Genomic DNA, 23762 nt, shown 5'->3' on the forward strand with positions numbered 1-23762 from the left:
AAGATAAGTAGGGTGGGCTTCTAAGTCCATTAACATTAATAAAAGCCCAAGTTCAAGTAATTAATAAATTAATCCAATTAAAGCTCAAGTAATTAACTAGTAACCTTAGTTAATCAAAAATGATTAATAAAAATTAATCATGAATGTAAATAATATTCTAAATATTATTCGTGAAAAGTTCATGTGTCACAAAGACGTGTCGGGCAAATAAAAGTCAATCGCGGAAACAAGTAAATGTATATAAATATACATTTATTAAAACGCAAGTATTAATAATAAATATTAATAAGTAAATGTTGGAAAATTCCGGGTTGTTACAAATGTCTCTTATGTCTATAATTAATGTCTAATTCAAAATTCAAATTCAAATAAATGATTTTATATTTCAAATAAATAGCCGAAAATACTTTAATAATATTAATACCATTAATCGTATGCACATATGTAAATATAGCTTAACATGCGTCTATTTTTCATATGGTACATGCGTCTTATTTATTTTTCTTTTTCATCATTAAGTCAAATTTTTATTTTTGTTTCTAATTTTGAAATATATCTCATGGTTGCAGGATGCATTTGTACTTTTTGATTTCTATTGTCAGAGGACGGATCTTTTGACATTTATGTTTTCTTTCTTTTTTTAATCCTATGTTTATTGTATTAACCTGTAGTTTCTTATGTCAGCTGATGGTAGAAGAAAGGTGGTTAGAGGTTGATGTTGATGGATTTAATATTGATTTATTTGAAGCTAGAGAAAGATCGAGCTACGCTCATAGTAAGGTTAATTTTTTATGGTGTGACATTAATTGTATTTGTTAGAAAGTAGCTTTTTGATTAAACTGCACATTTATTAAGTCATCTTAATTAGGTGTTACTTATATTGTGAGCCATTTTGCTGATGGTTTTTAATTAACCAACATGGTATTGTGACAGGGAGTTGGTGGATGCAATTCTTATTGCTCCTTAAACGTGTATGGCTGTAAGTGAAAGTTAATTTCATTGTGTGCAGTGATTGTTTACTTGAAAAGTTATTGCTCATAGTTGATTATTAATATTAGAGGTTAGAATTCAAGCCATTTTGTTATTTGTCAAAAAATTCAGTTGTGATTGGGTAAAGCGGGTTAAAAGTAACTCAAAGAATAATATCTTGTGATAACAGATTTCTCTATTTTTGAATGGAATGTGATCGAACAGAGGCTTGACATTTGTACTATCATTTCATCCATCTCTTTGGTGCTTTTATTGACCTTTTGAGTGGGTTTAACAAAAAAGAACGTAAGATGGTCAACGTTTTGAGTCAAAATGGCATGTGGAAAGACCATGAGCTAAGAGATTTTCTACATTTCTTTAATCATCCTGAATAAAGATGAAAGTTGAAGACGGAAACTAATTATGAATTTCACACGTTCATCAGGCTTACATAAAAATAGCTGATAGTGCTCCAAACGAACATATATTTAGTCGCAATATCATCCCAATATATAAAGTTTCTAGTTGTAATTGTTCTATTTTTATGTAATATTCGTTTAAATAAATAAGTGCGAAGACGAAAGACAAAAATGAAGATTTGAAGACACAAATGACCAAAAAGCTCAAATGTACAAGATACAATCCAAGTGGTTCAATTTATTGATGAGAAACATCTAAAAACTACAAGAGTACAAGTCGCGGAACGCAAAGTACAAGATATCTAAGCATACGAAAGGACGTTCGAAAATCCGGAACCGAGACATAAACCGGGCGTAAATGTACGAGACAACGTAGCTAAAATTACAAGTCAACATTGCACAAAAATATAATATAATATATATATATAATTATATAAAACTATATATATTATATTATATATATTAAATAATCGAAGCCGCCCACGTTTTTATTGCATTTTGAGCTGGGACAGCTGGCCATGCGATCGCATGGCCAGGAAGGGTGAAAAGTATGCGATCACATGAGGTCCTGTAGCTGGCCAAGCCCTATAAATTGCAACGTTTTCGGCCGAATTGTGGACACCTTTTCACACTTCTTTCTTTCTTTCTGTAATTCATATTTATATTTATAATTATAATTTTAATTTTAATTTAAGTTTAATGATAATTGGGTTATTGTAAGAAATGTTTTACGGGTTTTAAAGTCGGAACTCTGTCCGTGTAAACGCTACGCGATAAATAATCACTGTAAGCTATGTTATTCCTTTTTAAATTAATGTCTCGTAACTAAATTATTATTATGCTTATTTGAGCCAAAGTAATTGTGATGTTGGGCTAAATATTAAGATGGGGTTATTGGATTTTGTACCATAATTAGGGTTTGGACAAAAGACCGACACTTGTGGACATTGGACTATGACTATTAATAGATGGGGGTATTGTCTAATTGAATGACAACTCATTGGAATCTGTCGAACCTATCTTCAAATTAGTTAATCTGATAATTATTAAATGATTATGCATGTCCTATTTAGTGATGTTTATACGACATCTTTTACGATCATTTAATTAATCAATTGGGTTTGGGTAATTGATTATTCATTTTGGCCAAGTGGATAAATTAATATATCATGGACTAATTAAAACAGGGGTGGATTACATACAAGGGTAATTGGTGTAATTGTTAACAAAATATTAAAACCTTGGATTACACGCAGTCGATAATCTGGTGTAATTATTAACAAAGTATTAAAACCTTGTTACAGTTTAAATCCCTAATTAGTTGGAATATTTGACTTCGGGAATAAGGTTAATTTGACGAGCATATTATAATTATGACCGATGGACTATTATGGACAAAAACTAAATAGGTATCAAATAATCTAGGACAAAGGACAATTAACCCAGGGTAATAAATTAAAATCAAAACGTCAAACATCATGATTATGGAAGTTTAAATAAGCATAATACTTTTATTTCATATTTCATCGTACTTTTATTTACTGTCATTTTAATTATTGCAATTTATTTTATTGTCATTTATCTTTACGCAAAAATATAAAAATTGACAACCCGGTCATTAAACGGTAAATCCCCCTTTTATAATAATATTACTACTTATATATATATATATATATATATATATATATATATATATATATATATATATATATATATATATATATATATATATATATATATATATATATAGTTCTATAAAAATATAGTGCGTAATCACTAGCTCCCTGTGGAACGAACCAGACTTACTAAAAATTATACTACTCTACGATTATGTACACTGCCTATAAGTGTTGTAGCAAGGTTTAGGTATATTCTATAAATAAATAAATAACTTGTGTAATTGTATCGTATTTAATAGTATTTTGTAATAAAATATAATCTATTTCGTATACACCGCTGCACACATCAATAACAGATGAGGTAAAAGGTTCTTCACAATGTCTAATACTTTATTATCAAGCTGAAATGATCTTTGTAACTCAGAAGAAGTGATTATGTTTTGCCTTAAACTAAATACAACTCAGATACGCTTCAGACTTAAATAAGCCTCATAGTCCTACAGTACTTTATTGTTGTTGTATTCATAGCTATGTATGGTATTTGATGCTAACCGAAAAACATTTGATTGTTATATGAAAGACGGAATTTACTGAAGAGATGGATGGAATGTTATAGGATAGTGTATCAAGGTATGCGAATTAAGTACACATCTTTCTTTTATGTTTACTCCACCCAAGTAAGTACACATCTTTCTTTTAGTAGATGAGGTGTGGCAATGGGTCAAAATGGATAATTATATGTTCACGTCAAGTGGTCAATATGGGTTGGGTTTGGTTGATCCTATCCCCCACCACTCTTTTCAAGGTTTTTTTCTAATAGGTCTATGTTTGATACCTATGTAAAATTATATCTTAATGTTAAGTTATATCATAAGTTGAAAAATTTCAAATGTTAACTCCTACTTAATACTTTTCTAATGATAATATCTTTATTACACATTGCAGGCTGATAACTTACGTGCTCATACGTTTAGTCGAATCAAAACAATATTATTAACAAAGCAAAAGGCGTTAGCTATCTTTACAATTTATCAACTCATTAAGAGATTGGAATCCTGAAGTAACCTATGGAAAACAAGACCTAAGTTTAAGAAGAAATTTTGAACCAAGATGTTTTTTCTTGTATGGTTTTATATGTTTTGATTTTGTCAACAACTACACAACCTTATTATATTATTTCGTCTATTAACTTGCAACCATTCAAATAATATCAAATATTAGTTTATGGAGTTTTAAATTTCTTCTTGATTAGTCTCATAAATAAGCACCGCGAATTCGCGGGCACTAAGCTAGTAATAATAATAATAAATAAGTAAAAGATAATAATAAAAATTTTAAAATTTTTAAAAAAGGATATTGAAATAACTATTTTTACTAATTATCTTTTTTTTTTTTTTGTTATTTCAGGGACCAATCATGTAACGAATTTTAACGAAATTTGAGTATTTAACAAAATTTGACTAATTTTTGTTAATAAGTTGACAATATTACCTTTATTTCACACTTTTAAAATAATTATCCTTTTGAAAATGAATTAAAATATATGATCTATTTGTAGTACCAGGGAAAGTCATATCACGTTGATTGATAATTCTAGGCACTTATGTTATCCTTTCGGGTCATTTGCCCTTAAATATATGATAGATAATTATATAAAGGCGAAGTAAGTAATTTCCGATTTCATAAGCTATGAGCTTATTTTATAAGCTAATTCAACTAGTTTATTTTATAAGCTTTGAAAATTATGTCACTCAGACGATACCACTAGCTTGATCTTATGAAAAAAATAAGTTTAAGTTACCATAAGCTACCCGACCAAACACACACTACAAAAACATCATGACTCCATGCTATTAAGGCTTGTTAAATTATTTCTTAATGAGACGATTCAAACACCGAATGTTAAACCGTCATCATTCAGGTCATTTTTGTTTACCTTAAATGTTAGAAGATGGTGAACGACAGATAGATTTATTCTTATCGAACTACTATTGGATTGTGTGTTAATTTTTTTCCCAGAGTTTAAATACTATGTTAACCATTTACACCTTCATTTTCATTTAATATATTCTTCAGTATACATATATCTTATCAAACTACTAATAATCAACCACAAAATTATTGATTGAGTGGTAAAAAACCTCATTTTGTTTTTTAGCTTGTTTAATTTGTGGAATAGTTTAGATGTTCCTTTTGTTGTTTGGTCACTTTTGAGTAAGTATTTGATGTTTCCTATATTTGTTTGTTTTATTGTTTGTTCGGAGTTGCTTAGCTAGTTTAAGCCCTGGTTCGACTCGATTGTAGAGAGCGGGTGCTTGTAGTTGTTATATATATATATATATATATATATATATATATATATATATATATATATATATATATATATATATATATATATATATATATATATATATATATTACCTTTTTTATTTCGACTCTTGAGCATAGCAACTTTGTTCGACTGTATTTTTGTTTGATTGATTAATTTTTCGATAAAACTACCTTGTTATATTATATAAATAAAAATAAAATTGTTATAAAAGTCAATTATGGATGGTAATTTTATTATTATTATATATATTGTATAGTAGATTTTTTATTAGTATAAATATATGTGTTATGTAAGCTCATAATGTACACACTTTGAGAATATACAAAAACACATACTTCTCTCATATTCCCTCTATATACTTATTAGTAGTCTACAGTCAAGAACCAGGCCACTAAAGGTAGTTATAAGCCTACTGAATTATAACACATTATCAGCACGAAGTGCTCCGTATAATCAAGGTTTATCTAAGCAAACATACGTCACTAATCTAGGTAAGAAATTATCTAACTTTTATTAACTTCACTAACATTTATATTTATGTTATTTAAGTTATATATGGTCGATTATACCGCCTGAATTATATTTCTGTAATCTAACTTTTATTAACTTCACTAACATTTATATTTATGTTATTTAAGTTATATATGGTCAGTTATACCGCCTGAATTATATTTCTGTAATCTAACTTTTATTAACTTCACTAGCATTTATATTTATGTTATTTAAGTTATATATGGTCGGTTATACCGCCTGAATTATATTTCTGTAATCTAACTTTTATTAACTTCACTAACATTTATATTTATGTTATTTAAGTTATATATGGTCGGTTATACCGCCTGAATTATATTTTCTGTAATCTAACTCTTATTAACTTCACTAACATTTATATTTATGTTATCTAACATTTATGATTACTTATGCAATTAATCATTATTTATTTCATGCATACTAATGTTTATTCTTAAATTTATTATTTATGCATAATATGTTTATTCTCTTAATCTTCGTATTTATACTAAATGTATTTATACTAAATGTATTTTATAGTAATCATATTTATACTAATAAAATTCTTTTATTAAAATTATTTTAATACAACGGCAACATAACGATCGTTAACATTAATTAACGACGTTACAACGGTCATATATACATAATGGTTGTTAACGTCGATTGACGACGTTACAACGACTATATTTTTCAAATATAAATTAAACATCCCCGTTTTCACATTTTCACAAATCAATCTTCATTTTCTCAAATTACTACTCTCCAAATTTTTTTATTATTAAAAGATGATTAACTCAAGGATGATTTTTTCTACTGTATTGGTCATAATAGCTATCATCCTTGTTGCTTGTACACCACTAGATGAACCTATATTTTATCCTTCCCTTATGGTTTTATTATTTGTAATCATACCATTATTCCTTTGTTTGCTACTTATGAATCTAAACTAATTCTAATTTCATGTTGTTATTTGTCTATGAAAAAAAAAATTGATTATGATTATGATTTATGTTGTTCATCTTTCTGAAAATAGAAAATGTCAAACTTATCAAAGCTTGAGTTTGATGCCTTAGACGTATCGGGAACAAACTATACATCATGGGTTATGGATGTAGAAATAAATCTTGGATCATTGGGTATTCTAGAAACTTTAAAAGAAAACAATACTTGTTCCGATCAAGATAAATTAAAATCAATTGCTTTTATTCGCAAACATATTAATACCACCTTAAAACATATGTTTCTCACTATCAAAGATCCACATATTTTATGGGAAAGTATCAAGAGTAGATTCGATAATCAAAAGGAAATATTACTCACAGCTGCGAGGGAAGAATGGAGAAATCTAAGGTTCCAAGATTTCAAAAAGGTAAGTGAATACAGCTCGGCCATGTTCAAGATCCGTTCAAAGCTTCAATTCTGTGGTCAAGAAATAAGTGATGCTGACATGATGGAGAAAACTTTCTCCACAATGCATTCTGCAAACATAACTGTGCAAGAAAATTTAAGATTGCAGAATTATAAAACTTTTTCCAAACTTCAAACTTATCTCTTAGTTGCAGAAGTTAATAAAGAATTACTGATGAAAAATCAAGAATCTCGTCCTACCGGTGCGCTAGCATTTCCTGAAGCTAATACTATTAACAATAATAATAATAAAAGAAGAAATGCACATGGACGATGGCGTGGACAAGGTCGTGGCCATATTGGCCAAAACCATCATCATGGAAATTACCATAACAATAATAAAAATCATAACTATGTTCGAAATCACCCTTATGGTAATGGTCGTGGTGGTGGTCGTGGTCGTGGACAAAGAAATAATAATCCACAAAATTATAAAATTCAAACACCATACAATCCCATAAATCACAATGTTGAAGAAGGCTCTTCAAAGAATGTTGAAGATTCTTGTTACCGATGTGGTAAAATTAGCCACTGGTCTAAAAACTGCCGAACAAATCAGCATTCTGTTAATCGGTATCAAGAATCCCTAAAGGAAAAACGAAAAGAAGCAAATCTTGTGGATGACCTTGATACAAAAATCACTGAGCCAACTTGTGACTACTTTAATGAATAAATTTCTAATATCTGTATATATAGATATCCTATTATATGTTCCCGTTAAATAAATGGTTGTAGATTTTCAATCTACACCATATCTAGTTTACTACATATTTTCTTATTATGTGCTATCATTTGTAATATGTTTTGAATGTAATATATTGATGAATTATGTACTCATTATTTGTTTCTTATATTTTTGAAGTTCATGATGTATACTGCTGGAGTAAAAAATCAGTCAAATGGTGGAGATATTTGTATTGCAGACAGTGGTGCCACTCACACCATACTCAAATCTAAAAAATATTTCACAGACTTGAAAGCAACGGAAGGAATTATACATACTATATCAGGTCCTGTGGACTTAATAAAAGGAATGGGAAAGGCAAAATTCATGTTACCAAATAGTACGAATTTTCTGATAAATAATGCCTTATTTTCTCCCATGTCAAATAGAAATTTGTTGAGTTTCTCTGACATATACCAAAATGGATATGATTATCAGTCAGTGACAACAGAAAATGAAAAATATTTAAGTATCACTGATAAGAATCGTGTCATTGAAAAACTACCAAGACTTCATTTTGGTTTACATTATACACATATAAATGTACCTGAAATAAATGTGGTAGTTAAAGAAAAATCATGTGATCCTGTAATGATCAGTTTGTGGCATGAGAGATTAGGCCACTCAGGATCAACAATGATGAAAAGAATAATACAAAATACACATGGACATCCATTGGCAGATCAAAGGATCCCTCATGATGCACTTATCCCATGTACATCATGCTCACTTGGAAAGTTGATAATAAGACCATCACCTCTTAAGGTTGAAAAAGAATCACCAATGTTTCTTGAAAGAATTCAAGGTGATATATGTGGACCAATTCATCCACCATGTGGACCATTTAGATATTTTATGGTTCTAATAGACGCATCTAGTAGATGGTCTCATGTTTGTCTATTATCAAGTAGAAATATGGCATTTGCAAAATTTCTTGCTCAAATTATTAAATTGAGAGCACATTTCCCTGATTATACTATTAAAAGGGTGAGACTAGATAATGCCGGTGAGTTTACGTCTCAAGCATTTAATAACTTTTGCATGTCTATTGGGATTATTGTTGAACATCCCGTTGCCCATGTGCATACACAAAATGGTTTAGCCGAATCATTAATTAAACGATTGCAGCTAATAGCTAGACCATTGATAATGCGAACAAAACTCCCAGTATCTGTATGGGGCCATGCAATTTTGCATGCTACATCATTGATTCGCATTAGACCAAGTGCAAGTCATACATATTCTCCTTTGCAACTTGCTTTTGGCCATCAGCCAAATATTTCCCACCTTAGACCATTTGGTTGTGCGGTTTATGTCCCTATCGCACCATCATAACTCACTAAAATGGGTCCTCAAAGAAGGATGGGAATATATGTTGGATATGAAACATCTTCAATAATAAGATATATTGAACCCATGACGGGTGATGTTTTTACAGCACGTTTTGCTGATTGTCACTTTAATGAAACATTATTTCCTAGATTAGGGGGAGAAATAAAAAATAAAGAAAATGATGTTTCATGGTGTGAACCTCAATTAATGTATCTTGATCCTCGCACAAAAGAATGCGAGACCGAAGTTCAAAAAATAATGCATATGCAAGAACTTGCGAATAAATTGCCTGATGCATTTACAGATACAAAAAGAGTGACTAAATCATATATACCAGCAGCAAATGCTCCAGCTCGAATTGAAATTCCAAAAACTGGCAATAATGTCATTCTTGAGTCTTTGCCACGCCAGAAACGTGGGAGACCAATTGGTTCCAAAGATAAAAATCCTCGAAAAAGAAAATTAGCTGATAATGAGGTAAAAGAAAGTGTTCAAAAAGAACTACAAATCAATACTCCTTCTGCAGAGGAGATTGATGATGTCAATACGGAATTTTCAATCAATTATGCACATTCAAAAATATTATGGAACCGAAATGAAATGAAAAATCTTGATGAGATATTTTCATATAATGTTGCATATGACATCATGAATGATGACGATGATCCAGAACCAAAATCTGTCATGGAATGTCAAAATAGACATGATTGGGATCATTGGAAAGGAGCAATACGAGCTGAATTTGAATCGCTCAATAAAAGAAAAGTTTTCGGATCTATCATTCTCACACCTAAAGATGTGAAACCTGTGGGATATAGATGGGTTTTTGTGCGAAAAAGAAATGAGAAAAATGAAGTTACAAGGTATAAAGCTAGACTTGTAGCTCAAGGTTTTTCTCAAAGATCAGGAATTGATTATGAGAAAACTTATTCTCCTGTTATGGATGCAATTACTTTTAGATACTTAATCAGCCTGGCAGTTTCTAAAAATTTAGAAATGCATCTCATGGATGTTGTGACTGCTTATCTTTATGGATCACTTGATAGTGATATATATATGAAGATACCTGAAGGATTTAAGGTATCAGAAGCAACCAATGCAAAACCCAAAGAAATGTACTCAATCAAGTTATAAAGGTCTTTATATGGGTTGAAACAATCGGGTCGCATGTGGTATAAACGATTAAGTGATTACTTGATAAGCAAAGGATATACCAATAATCTTATTTGCCCATGTGTTTTTATTAAGAAAACAACATCCGGATATGTGATCATAGCTGTTTATGTTGATGATCTTAATATCATAGGTACAAATAAAGAGATCCATGAAGCCATTCAACTTCTAAAGAAAGAATTTGAAATGAAAGATCTCGGAAAAATCAAGTATTGCCTTGGTTTACAAATTGAACATATGCCTAATGGTTTACTTGTACATCAAACAACATATACTGAAAAGATTTTAAAACGTTTTAATATGGACAAGGCAAAACCATTAAGTACTCATATGGTTGTTAGATCACTTAATGTTGACACTGATCCATTTCGTCCCTGTGAAGATCATGAAGATATCCTGGGACCAGAAGTACCATATCTTAGTGCAATTGGAGCTCTTATGTATCTTACAAATTGTACAAGATCTGACATTTCTTTTCAGTTAATTTGTTGGCAAGATTCAGCTCAGCTCCTACCAAAAGACACTGGAATGGGATCAAACACATATTTCGATACCTTCGAGGAACTACTGATTTAGGATTATTTTATTCTAACGAATCGAAACAAGATTTGGTTGGTTATGCAGATGCAGGTTATTTATCTGATCCACATAAAGCTAAATCTCAAAATGGATATGTATTCCTAAATGGAGGTACCTCAATATCATGGCGTTCTAAAAAACAAACACTTGTTGCAACATTATCAAATCATGCCTAAGTGATTGCATTACACGAAGCTACTCGGGAATGTTTTTGGTTGAGATCAATGACACAACTCATTACTGATTCTTGTGGACTAGAACGCGATAAAAGTCCAACAACTATCTATGAAGATAATGTAGCTTGCATAGCACAGATGAAAGAAGGGTATATCAAAAGTGACCGAACAAAACACATACCTCCTAGATTTTTCTCATACACTCAAAATCTCATTAAGGACAACCAGATTGAAATGAGATATGTTCAGTCCAGCAAAAACTCTGCTGACCTTTTCACCAAAGCACTTTCAACTGCTATTTTCAAAACACACGTTCATAATATTGGCATGAGGCATGTTCAGAAGATGTAACAATTCAGGCGTTGCCTACTTGAGGGGGAGTCAACTCTATGCTGCACTCTTTTTCCCTTAGCTAAAGTTTTATCCCAATGGGTTTTCTTTAGCAAGGTTTTTAACGAGGCAGTACTAGTTATTCTCTAATAAAATTGTCATCCAAGGGGGAGTGTTATAAAAGTCAATTATGGATGGTAATTTTATTATTATTATATATATTGTATAGTAGATTTTTTATTAGTATAAATATATGTGTTATGTAAGCTCATAATGTACACACTTTGAGAATATACAAAAACACATACTTCTCTCATATTCCCTCTATATACTTATTAGTAGTCTACAGTCAAGAACTAAACCACTAAAAGTAGTTAAAAACCAATCAACCAAATCCAAAACTTTCTCAAAAAACCCCAACAAACAAAATCCCCAAAATTCTAGTAGTAATTCACTAAATTTCACACATGTGCTACGGTAATCAACGATTACCACCGTCTGACGACGACATCATACCACCAATCGCCGGCAGATCACGGCCACCGACGGACGAGAACACCGCGGTCGTTGAACGTCTCAGATTGCGGTTAGCGGAAACAGAAGCAAGGCTGCAACGAGCTAGGGCACGAGAAGCTGAATTGAGTAAAAAACTAAATGAAATGAAACGTTTTTTGTCGGTTATGGAGATTATTGAAACGTATCTTAAACAAAGGTTTCAAGATCAACGACATCAACTTGCTCTTCTTATATCTCAATCTTCTGAATCTAAATAAATTGTTAGGGTTAGATGAAAATAACAGAATGTTTATGGTGTTGTTGAATTAGTTTGAACTCTATACATACAGTTGGTTTGCTTCTTTTTGTGTATAATAAGGCTAATGATGGTAGTTTAATTCAGTCTCGGTTTTATTAATTATTAATATTTTGTATCTATGTGTTTTAATTATGCATAAAACGGGATTTTGCTATCTAGTGATCGAGAAATTGATATTGTAAGTGCTTGACTATTAGCAGATTGTAATCATCAATACATTGTTAATAGCTTCATGACTGTTTTCGATTGGTGCTATAGTGCTAAGTATTGACATGTTGATCTTTTTGTTATATGTTGTTCGTAGAAAATGTAACTTGGATTATGTTTTTGCTATAGTTTTTTTATTATTACAGTGTCAAATCATGTCTTTGGCTTAAGTAGTCTAATGGGTTGTAATTTAGTTTTACAGGTTGTTTAGTAAAACAATTTTTGTTATGGATTTTGGCAAAAGCAAGGATGGTTGCAGAAAGCAGTAGTGCTCATTTCCCCACCCTTTACTAGATGGTGTCAATACGGGCGGATAGGGTCATTCTGAGGTCCTAACGTATTAATCGAGGTAAGAAACCATGTCATACTAGTGGTATAAACGAAGTAGATCCTAAATCGAATGGGTATGATGAACATTTTTCTGCCTCCAACTTTTAGTGTAATGGGATGAATAGATACAGAGTATACAATAAGCCTTATAAATATACAATCCACAACCCTCTTTGCTTCAACCTAATTTGACGAAGACCAACACTTGTCTGAAGATAAAACAGAACAGAAACAGATAGAAGAAAAACATAAATTTTAATCGGTCTTGGCTCCTGTATATTGTCACTGCCTATACCATCTTTAATGCCCGCCACTGATATTGTGTATAGCAAACAACAGAAAAAAGGCTGTCCTTTCGCTCTGTATGTCATTCCATGACAAGTTCCCTATGACGATTGAGATCCTTAAGATACGTTGTAGACGTGTAACCCTCCAAATCACAAGAATCTAAAATAATTGATCTTCCATCAAATGTATTTTGTCTCAACTCCAACGTTGCGCTCTCTCCTTTTAGTATTTGAACCACTCGTTTCATATTTGGACGCATGTCGGGCATATGATGAATACATGATGAAGCAACTACAATGGTGCGTTTTACTTCGAAAAGTTCATATGCATTTCCTAATTGAGGATCTACAAGTTCCTCCACATCACCCTCTTCAAGTAATGGTTTTGCCTGTTAAACATATCCATTAGGAGGTTGTTTACGTTAAAAATTCAGTGTTTTGGAGACTCTTGACCCATCTGTTTACCCATTTTGCAACATTTATTTTTACTTACCCAAATTACTAGGCTTCGCTGACATGAATCAACCGCACGACGACCTGTGATAAGCTCAAGCAAAAGAACTCCGAAAGCGAAAACATCGGTTTTCTCGTTAATTGCTCCATGCATAAAATACTCTGGAGCCATATATCTAGAAAATAATATCATCAAAACATTAACAAAATAATCGCATTTGCTGCAAACATATGAATAACAAATTTAACATCTGAGTACCCGAAAGTACCCTCAATAGGGGATACAACTTGTTGAGCCCATTTTTCTGGGAGCCATTTTGCTAGACCAAAATCAGATATCTGATCAAATAAAAACAACTTAATGACTCATTGTAACGATCAAGCTACTATCTGTATAATAAACTGATGAGAGATATTAACCTGGGGTTCATAGTCTTCGGTGAGTAAAATGTTTGAGGCTGTTATGTCACGATGAATTATGCGTTTGTTACATTCATAATGAAGATACTGCAAACCTTCTGCGATTCCTATAGCAATCTTATACCTTATCTTCCAATCTACATTCTCTTTTGAATCTACAAATACAAAATCATAAATTAAATAACTTTGATCTGATAAGAGAAAAATATGGCAACTACACTCGCTTAATGGCTTACTGTGTAGTAAAGTTGCAAGGCTGCCATGAGGCGCGAATTGTAAAACAAGGTGCAAGTCCTCTTCAGAACTGAAACCGATCAATCTTGCAGCGTTTGGATGGTTGATATGTGCAACGATCCCGAGCTCACTTAAGAAATCGCCAACTCTATCTTCATCTTTCTTCTCTTTCTTTGTTATCTTCTTGACCGCCACAATTTGACCATCGGGTAGGCACCCTCTGTACACTTCCGCATGGCCACCTTTTCCGAGCAAATTGTCTACACAACGATAGTTACGCAATTATGACCGAGTAAAGAAGTAGAATCGTCTTTTCATATTCTTCAACACTTTGATCAGCAATGAACTATGATTGTCATAAGCACACTTAATCACATTTATAAGAACACATGAATTGATGATTGGTGTTCCTCATTATCCTTAGAACACTCTTGAAAAAAATATGGAAGAATAAGAGTGTTCAATTTCAAATAATATTATTTTTTAACTTATTAGTAATTAAAAATAAATTTGATCAAATAAATAACTAATTGAATTGAATAAAACACTGATTAAAAGATAAAATATTAGAGATCCATCTTAAAAATAAAAATTACTTGTACAACTTAGAATTCTTTTTTTAATTCCAATGAGCCCATCAAACTAAAAAATAACTACTCCAATAAACATTCAACGCAAACTGGCCCAATATAAAAACTTCAATTTCCCGGCCCATGAAACCTAAGGTTTTATAAAACCGATCATATCCTCAGTATGAGAAGATCCTCTGATTCCTCTCTCACTAGTCGGTAGCAAAATAAAACAGATAAAATGAATGAACAATGAAGGCGCCAATAGCTAATGGCACGTGATATATGCTAATTTCTTATACGGAGTAATTATAATTATAATAATAAATATTATTATTATGCCTAGAATGTCTGATTAATGGACAACATCACATGGTGCATTTTGGCCATGTACATTAATAGTGATGGGATTGAAGAGGGGATTAATGTGAAAAACATGTGGAGGGTATTTTGGTTTATTCCGCTTCACCAAGTAACCCCATATTTATTTTGTTTTTTATTTGACCTTCATGAATCATGATCCAACGTCCACTCCCCATAATCTTTACTATAATGAAGACATCCGATCCTATAGATAGATTTTACAAAATAAATAAAAAATAAATTATCTAAGTTTTTTTTATTTAGTTAGTTAATAGAAAGAAATAAAAACCACAATGAAGACTGAAGAGTGAGACATATGGGGTGGGTTACGGACTTTATGGTTTTGTTTGGTGGGCTACTTGTTTTAAAACAGAAGAATTAAATAAAAGCCGACACGAATTATTATAAAATATATAAAGTTGGTTACAAAATTTACATGGATTGATTATAAATGAGTTATTTATCTACCTAAAACATGTATCGAAAATTAAATATGACTAGTATCAACCTAAACATGTGTCACGAAATTAAATCATCTACATATGTTTTTTAATTCGCTCCATCACACCAATTAAGCACAATATCTGTCAAGAAAAATCTCTCATGTTCATAAAATAAATGTAAGTTGAGTGATATTGGCTAAAATTCTACTAGTAATTGATATCCTATAAAATTTCTAATTTATGTATTTATTATTACTAAAATTATTCCTATCATTATATAATTGTCATAATGTACAACATTATAAAATGTATCCTGTAATTTATGTGGGTAATTAGGCTTAATAGATTCACTATAATTGTGTATGTAATGTAATTGTAAGGTACAAATGGATAATGAAAAAATATAATTGTAGTAGATTGAACCATCATTGTATATATATGTAGAAAAATTATTGATGTACACATGCGTCTCCAAAAGACTGTGTAAGAGTGAAGTGACACAACACCTGGATTTGATTACGACATATGCTCTTCAACTGGTTCGACTGTCAGGTTCCATCGCCCCACCGGCCACCGCTATTTATTATTTCTTCCATTCTTTCAATTTAATCATTCTTCTTGTTTTAAATAAGTTATACACTTTACACTTATACTACTAATGAAAATGATTGTATTTCCATCTCCTTAGAGAATATAATGTAATGTAATACTCCTATTATATTATTTATGAAATAAAATAAAACTTACGCGTCGTTTCATACATTTAAAGTTTAAACCATCCATCTTTCTTGTTTTTAGACAATATATTGATTAGTTCAAGCTAATTGAAGCTACTGTAGAACTTTTACTAAGAGGTTGGTCTTGTTTTACTACACAAATATAAAGCCCTGCTTGCAACTTCACTATGTTTTCGCATGCCTTTTGAGGCCAAAGACCACTCTCATTTCCCATCATAATCCTTTCTTTAAATATAGGCCATAAGTTCCTAGTACTTAAGTGTCATCTTCATCTTCATTTTCATTTTCATGTAAATTTAAAATCTATATATTTATTGCAAACTTCATAATAAATTATATTATATTTATATTTAATAATTACAATACATTTCGAAATATTTTGATGTAAGTGTTTATATGAGCTCTCGGCCGTCCTTCGGTGTTCCACCAATGTTCAACTTTGGGATCACTACGTTCGACATTTCCCCGGTCCCCACCGATACTTCCGTTGAAATTCCCGCCCGCTCATACCCCACTCACTTTTTACATTCAGTACCTCTTCTAAGAACACCGAGCTAAACACTGAATTAAATCCCTCACGACTAGTTCTTAGATTACAACTGATTCAAAACGTTTGAAAAATACGGAGTAAAAGATAAATTTTTACTGTATACTACAGTAGAAAACCGAGTGATATACTTGTAAATTTTTGTAACGAGTTAGCAGGACTTTGTTAAAGGAATGTTCCCTTGCATACCGTATAACAATCAAAGAGACTTTTTATAATTTCGTAATGATTAAACTCAAAATTACTTCTTATCTTAATCTTAATCTTAATAATAATAAAAACAATACAGTTAATAACAACGAATTAAGTTTAGAAAACATATACTTACCGAGGCTGAAGCCATTAGTAGCAGCAACAAGTTTTTGAAAACTGAAATTTCTCCACGAAGGTTTTGGCATGTAAAAATCATCAATGTTAATGTTAGCTTCCGTACTATGATTCCGTCCCAATTTTCTCATAAAACTCCCAGTCGAAAACCGCCGTAACGATCTCGATTTACACTTCAAATTATCAATCCAATTCCTCCATACCACACTTTGTACCATCTCCGTTTCCGGTGACACCATATTCCCGATATCATTATCTTCCCCATCTCCGTATCCGTCGCCAGGCCCATCAGATTTTTCACATATTAACATGTTGTTGTTGTTGTTGTTATTGTTGTCTGAATCTGAACCGGATCCCAAGATTTCTAATACACCTCTAGGAGATGATTGATCATCACTGTCGTTATCGTTATCGTTATTGTTATCATTAATAATTCTGTTTTTCGGAATATTTTGAATTTCTTCATTTACGAGGTATTTCTTTGAACTTTCTAGCCTCAATAAGCTTTTTGAGAATTTTCGTTGTCCTACAACAACAAGAACATGTGAATTATTAAATGTGATAAATTGGTTAGCATCTGGTAAATGAATCACTTTAAGAAAAATTACCTTTCATTTTAATGATGATGAAGGATAGCTGTGGATTATTTTATTTGTTGGAGTTCAAGCAATGTCCATGATTGGAAAGGATATGGTCCGGCGGAATATGACGGTGACGGTGACGGTGGCGGAGATGGTGGCGGAGAGAATTTGAAGGGCGGTGATGAGTTGAGAGGCAGATATTATTTGAAGGGAGGGAAGACAAGAGAATTGAAGAATGTTTAGTTGCGGTTTTATTTATTTGTGGTGTTACCAAATTATATAATACGGAGTAGTAAATTAACTATTTTTAATTTGTCTACTTTTATACACTTTTTTCCAATAAAAATGCTAGAAAATGTTTTTCATTTTATGTAATTTTTCATTTCAATATTACTGTATTCTTATTTTTGAGAATTTAGATTACAATCTTAATTCATTTTTATTTTAAAATCACATAATTTTCTTAATCTGTATTTTCTTTTGATTAAAGGGTTACACTAGTAAATATTATTAGAAATAATAAAAGAATCGAGTACAATATAGTTCAGTGTTACTAGCGAATCTAGCAACCATCAAACAACCAACTAGGCTAATTTAAAACCTAGACACAATGAAAAAAAACAACAATAGTTCACGGCACCTTCCATTTATCTTTCAACATTCGCACTTGCGGGGACTCCTTCAATTTCAAAGATAATATCTTCAACCGAACAGTCGAAAATATTATATGTCAAAGTTGATCGACATTCTTGGAGATTTACCAAATAACCTTGAGTTGCGTTTTTGCCAAATGAAGTAAACCATAGATCCAAACAAAAGTTTTGCAACAATGATCCTTGCCAAGTTTCGATTAGCCAATGGAACCAATGAGTCTCTTATGTGCTGCCACTCCAACCCTCAACTTTGCATATTCAACAACTATGCAGCTCTTCTACAAATTGAAGCAGAATATGGACACAAGAAGAATAAATGAGAGTGCGTGTCTTGTTGTTGTTTGCAAAATGCACAAACAAGACTAATATTGGAGCTTAAATTCGTTCCCAAACTTTAAGTCTATCTTGAGTCTTCAACCGTTCTTCCATGAGTAACCATACCATAAAAGCATGCCGCGGTATACACCGAGAGAACCAAACAACATCTACCCATGGAACCCGATCTGCTTGTGGGCGGATGATGTGCCAGACGACATTGACCGTAAAACCACGTCGCCATTCAACATTCGCCACTGCACAAGATCATTACCACTAAAGGAAACTGGACGAGCTGCAGTACAAAGAGCTGGAACCGAATCTTCCCATCCACGAGGCCATATCCAGTTACCATTATAGAACATTTCACAAACTCTCTCTTTTGCACTAAACCCAGCTCTGATGATCTCTCTTCGAGACAACTTATCTGAGATTCATTACTTATAATAGGAGTTGTCAAACGACGACTTTTATATATGTGGTTAACATGCATAAACTGATAAAAGTGATGTAGAGTTCAATAATCCTCACTTTAAATTTAATTGTGTATAATACTTTTATGCAATTTAATAACTGCCTCAAACAATATCTTTAGAAAAATCCTTAATTTAATTATCTTAATGTTGTCAAAGATCGAGATCTTATAGAAATCGTTTGTATTTTAGCGAGATCAAAATCGTAAGATTGAATCAGTTTCTTTTAATCTTACTAAAGTTAATCTTGTAATTTATATGTGTGTTTTAGTGTATACAAAATACCAAACTTGTGAAAAAGTAGTTAAATATTTATGGTTTTAACATTATCACATAGCACTTTAAAAATAAAAATAAAAAATGCCTCTTATTGTAAGTAAATTTTTACTCAGTTTGTGAAAGAAAAATAAAAAAACTGAAAAAACAAATTAAAACCTGTGGACACTTTGTGGGGATGCTTTTGTGTCCCAACTAACGATATCGATCAAATAACGAAGTCGATTTGACTTGTGGGGTGAAGATTTTACCCATTTTTCTCATGAGACCAATCCCAACCATGACGCCGTCATGGGTATTTCCTCAGCGTCACATCAGCTTTTTCTCTCCTCCTTTCTCATCACTTTCTCCCATAACACACCATTGCCAACCATGACATACTTCCTCAATTTTTTTTATTTTTATTTTTATTTTTATTTTTATTATTATTATTTTTATTATTATTATTATTATTAAATATCAAACTGATTTATTATTATCATTATTATAATTATTGTTAATTGTTATTATTATGATTATTATCATTAATTAACAAATGTTATATAATATTTTTAAAATGAAAAAAAAAAACAAATCTGCACACCTCATATTTATTGTTATATTTAATATAATATATAATTACACTTTAAATATGAAAAAAAAAACCGTATGCAATATACACCACATCTTTAAAAAGTGGTTGGTGAGAAAAATGATAAATAAATACTCCGTATGTCCTCCTCCTTTCACAACTTCATCTTCCACCTTAAACTCCATTTTTCTATCTTAATTTCATCTTGCTTTTGAGAAAATTTTAAACAAAAAATTAAACAAACTAAATACATATACCAACATATACTTGAAAAGGCCCACAAACACCAACACAATCTGTCCTGGAATATGCCTGGAGATGAAATGTAACATCCCGTTTTTCCCGTACGTATCGAAAGGTACATACTTAATCGTTTGTACGTTTATAACTCGTCGTTAGGCGTAATTGTGTAGATATATATATATATATATATATATATATATATATATATATATATATATATATATATATATATATACTTGTTAATGTGTGCGTATATAAGTTTGTATATGAGTTTGGTTAGCGTTAAGTCTTGTGTGGCTTAGATACGATGTTTAGACGTGTATTGGAAGCTTGAACGACTTGAATGTTGAGTAAAAACGATTTTTTGTGTTTAAGGTTGTCGAGATGGCCAGACAGTGCCTTAGGCCGCGCCGCGGCATATCGAGCAAACCAGGGACAGAACCTGGGTTAAGAAGGGGTGATTTTTCCTTTGTTGGTCGCGCCGCGACGATTTGAGCCGCGCCGCGACATTTCTGCCAGACTGGTGCCGGTTTTAACTCAAATTAAATGACTTCAAGGGGTAAATTGATAATTTGGCGTAAAATCTGATGGGAGCATTAAATCCCAACCACTCATCCATTTCATTTAATTTCTTTTATCTTTTCTTTCATTTTCTCTCCCAAAAGCTCAACACCCATTTAGATTAAAAGTGAGATTTGTGAGTGAAGGATTGAGGGTTGATCTTTAGAGCAAGAATTAAAGTTGTTCCTTGTGTCTCTAGCTACGCGTTGATAGCCTCGGTAAGTTCTAACTCTAAGTTTTGAGTTTTAATTGGTTAATGGTTAGGGTTTTGGTTACTAGAGACTTGTTTGACCCATTTGAGGGTAAAATGGGCGAATTTGGGTTATGTGGTTGTAATGAAACCCTAATAGCCACAAGCTAGGGCTTGGTCTAATGAAAATAGGATTTGTAAATGTTAAATAGCGTTTTTAGTCACTAAAACACTTGTTTAAGTTGAAAGAGATGTTAATTGGGTCATGTTTGACAAGTTTGGTATTGAAAGTGTTAAAATGAATCCAAAATGTGCTAGTTGACCTAGTTTGGGTGAAATGGGTATAAATTACCCTTAGTTGGTGCTAGTTGAAGTTACTATACTTTAATTCACTAGCTTTAGTGATTAAAGTCGAGTCTTGGCCATTAAAGGGGCGGTCGTGGTGTGTTTGAGTCATTTAATGCGAGTTGGGTCATTAAATGCTCAAGTAGGTGCAATGTGGTTAATTCCACTAGTTGTGTAATGGAATGTGTACTTATGTATTAGGTACTTTGCTTTGAAGCTCGGAAGTGCATAATCATCACCGAAGTGTTAAGGTGAGTGGAATAATTATATGCGTGCATATATGATGTATTTATTTGTGTAGTTGAGTTGTGAAGTGTCGACGTGTTAAGACACCACTCCTCACGTGGCGAGTGAAGTGTTGATGTGTTAAGACACCACTCGGGAGTGAAGTATCGATGTGTTAAGATGCCACTCCGAGAGATGTAACGAGTGAAGTGTCGATGTGCTAAGACACCACTCGGGGTGAAGTGCCGAAGTGTTAAGGCACCACCCGGGGTGAAGTATCGACGTGTTAAGATGCCACCCGTGGGGTTAGTGTACGAAGTGTTAAGTGCACTAATGGTTGTTATGAACTCCGACGGTTTTTAAACACCGTTCCCTCGTTCGTTTGGTTAACCATGGTTGTGTGTGTGGATTGTAGCATATTATATTATTTAAACTATATGATATTGTTATGCTAGCTCGCATGGTGGAAGGTTTAGTGTTATACTTGTGATGGTATGAATACTTATAAGGCTAGCATGTATGTGGTAAATGCGTAAGTGATTGCAAGTAAGTAGGTTGTATATGTAAACGTATAATTGTTGCACTCACTAAGCATTAGCTTACCCCTCTCGTTGTTTATCTTTTTAGATGCAGGTGTGGACAAGGGCAAGGGGGTTATTGGGCACTAGGTGTCCTTGTTGATGTTACGATGAAGCTTTTGGAAGTTGACCTACGTTTTGGGTAGTTTAGTCCCAAACCATGCTCAAGGGGTCGTTTGGATTATAAACTATCATTTGTAGTTGGTCAAACTTGTATCATATTCGTTAATGGACTTTGTGCCTTTTTGTAAACATTAAACTCGTAGTATGTTTTTAATGAAGCGTGTAGAATGGTTTACATATTTAATTGGCGCGTAAATGTGTATCATTTTAAAAAAAAAAAATTATCTTACGGAGTACGGGTTGGGTTGTTTCAAGTGGTATCAGAGCATGGTCTAAGGGATTTAGGTGACTTGAGATAGGTGCCTAGACTTAGACTTTATTGTGCATGCGCTTTTATGCGGGACTTGTAGGACTTTGGGTCTAATCGGGAATGGTTAGTACTTTGGTTTATGTGAAATAAACTCGTGCTAATTGATATGTGTTGTGTTTAGCAATCATCAAGCGAGATGGACGTTGTACTAACAAGTTAATGCGACATGTTCGCGTAACAATGATTAGCTACCATTGTTACGGGTGCAAATCGTGTCAAACAAGTAATGTACGACGATTGTTGAGTAAGATGGAGTAGTGTGGGGTATACGTATATGCATACGTGTTATGTCCTTTTGTTTCGTTTCGTCGTTTATATCTTTTCCGTTTTATAGAATGAAGATGAGAAACGGACACGACACCGAAAATGGGGGCACTAGTGAGGACCCCGAATTCAAGACTAAAGTCGAGGCCATTTTGAAAAGTCATCATGCGTCTTTCCTTGAAGATGTTAAGAAAATGTTTCAAGATACGATTGACGAGCAATTAGTCAACGTAGTAAAGGAGCAAATTAAAGTTGTCCTTCAAGGGGACAATGTCGGGAGACGAGACTTTTTCTATAAGAATTTTAAAGATGCTCAACCTCCTACTTTTGAGGGCAAAAGAGACCCGTTAAAGAGTGCCCGGTGGATCTCCGATATGGAGGGGGCTTTTCGAACTTGTGAATGCCCTCTTGATAAAAAGGTGAGGTATGGTAGTAGCATGTTAAGAGGTGATGCTAAGCTATGGTGGGATGCTAAAATCCAAGTTTATGGCTAGGAACAATGCATGGATTTTACTTGGGATGAGTTCAAAACGGAGTTCTTTCAAGAGTACCGAACTTCGGCCGATCTCACTAGGCTTAAGGACGAGTTGCGTTCCTTGAGACAAGGGTTGATGAATTTGAATACTCTTAAATCCGTTTACTTGTCAAAAACTCAATTTTGCCCGGAGTATGTCGGGAATGATAAGATGTTGAAGGAAGACTTTTACCGAATCTTGAATGACAATTATCAAGAAAAGATTAGTGTTAACA

At 32.4% G+C, this 23762-nt stretch overlaps 1 protein-coding gene across 1 annotated transcript; it reads right to left on the reverse strand.

Annotated features, from left to right (window-relative positions):
- Positions 1–13044: 13044 nt before the first annotated feature.
- On the reverse strand, positions 13045–18030 carry LOC139866611 (receptor-like cytosolic serine/threonine-protein kinase RBK1). The gene is made up of 7 exons (XM_071854898.1): positions 17913–18030; positions 17306–17830; positions 14321–14578; positions 14085–14239; positions 13924–14003; positions 13705–13840; positions 13045–13600 (listed from the first exon to the last, which is right to left on the reverse strand). Exons 1-7 carry the CDS (start codon positions 17917–17919, stop codon positions 13292–13294), a joined length of 1470 nt encoding a protein of 489 aa, XP_071710999.1. The 5' UTR covers positions 17920–18030; the 3' UTR covers positions 13045–13291.
- Positions 18031–23762: the final 5732 nt, after the last annotated feature.

This window comes from Rutidosis leptorrhynchoides, chromosome 9 (assembly GCF_046630445.1).
Source record: "Rutidosis leptorrhynchoides isolate AG116_Rl617_1_P2 chromosome 9, CSIRO_AGI_Rlap_v1, whole genome shotgun sequence".
Lineage (NCBI taxonomy): Eukaryota > Viridiplantae > Streptophyta > Magnoliopsida > Asterales > Asteraceae > Rutidosis > Rutidosis leptorrhynchoides.

Coding starts and splice junctions, on each gene's coding strand:
- LOC139866611 (XM_071854898.1), bottom strand. Junction 14,579..17,305: donor TACTAATGGCTTCAGCCTCG/GTAAGTATATGT, acceptor ATCGTTGTGTAG/ACAATTTGCTCGGAAAAGGT. Junction 13,841..13,923: donor CCTATTGAGGGTACTTTCGG/GTACTCAGATGT, acceptor ATTATTTTCTAG/ATATATGGCTCCAGAGTATT.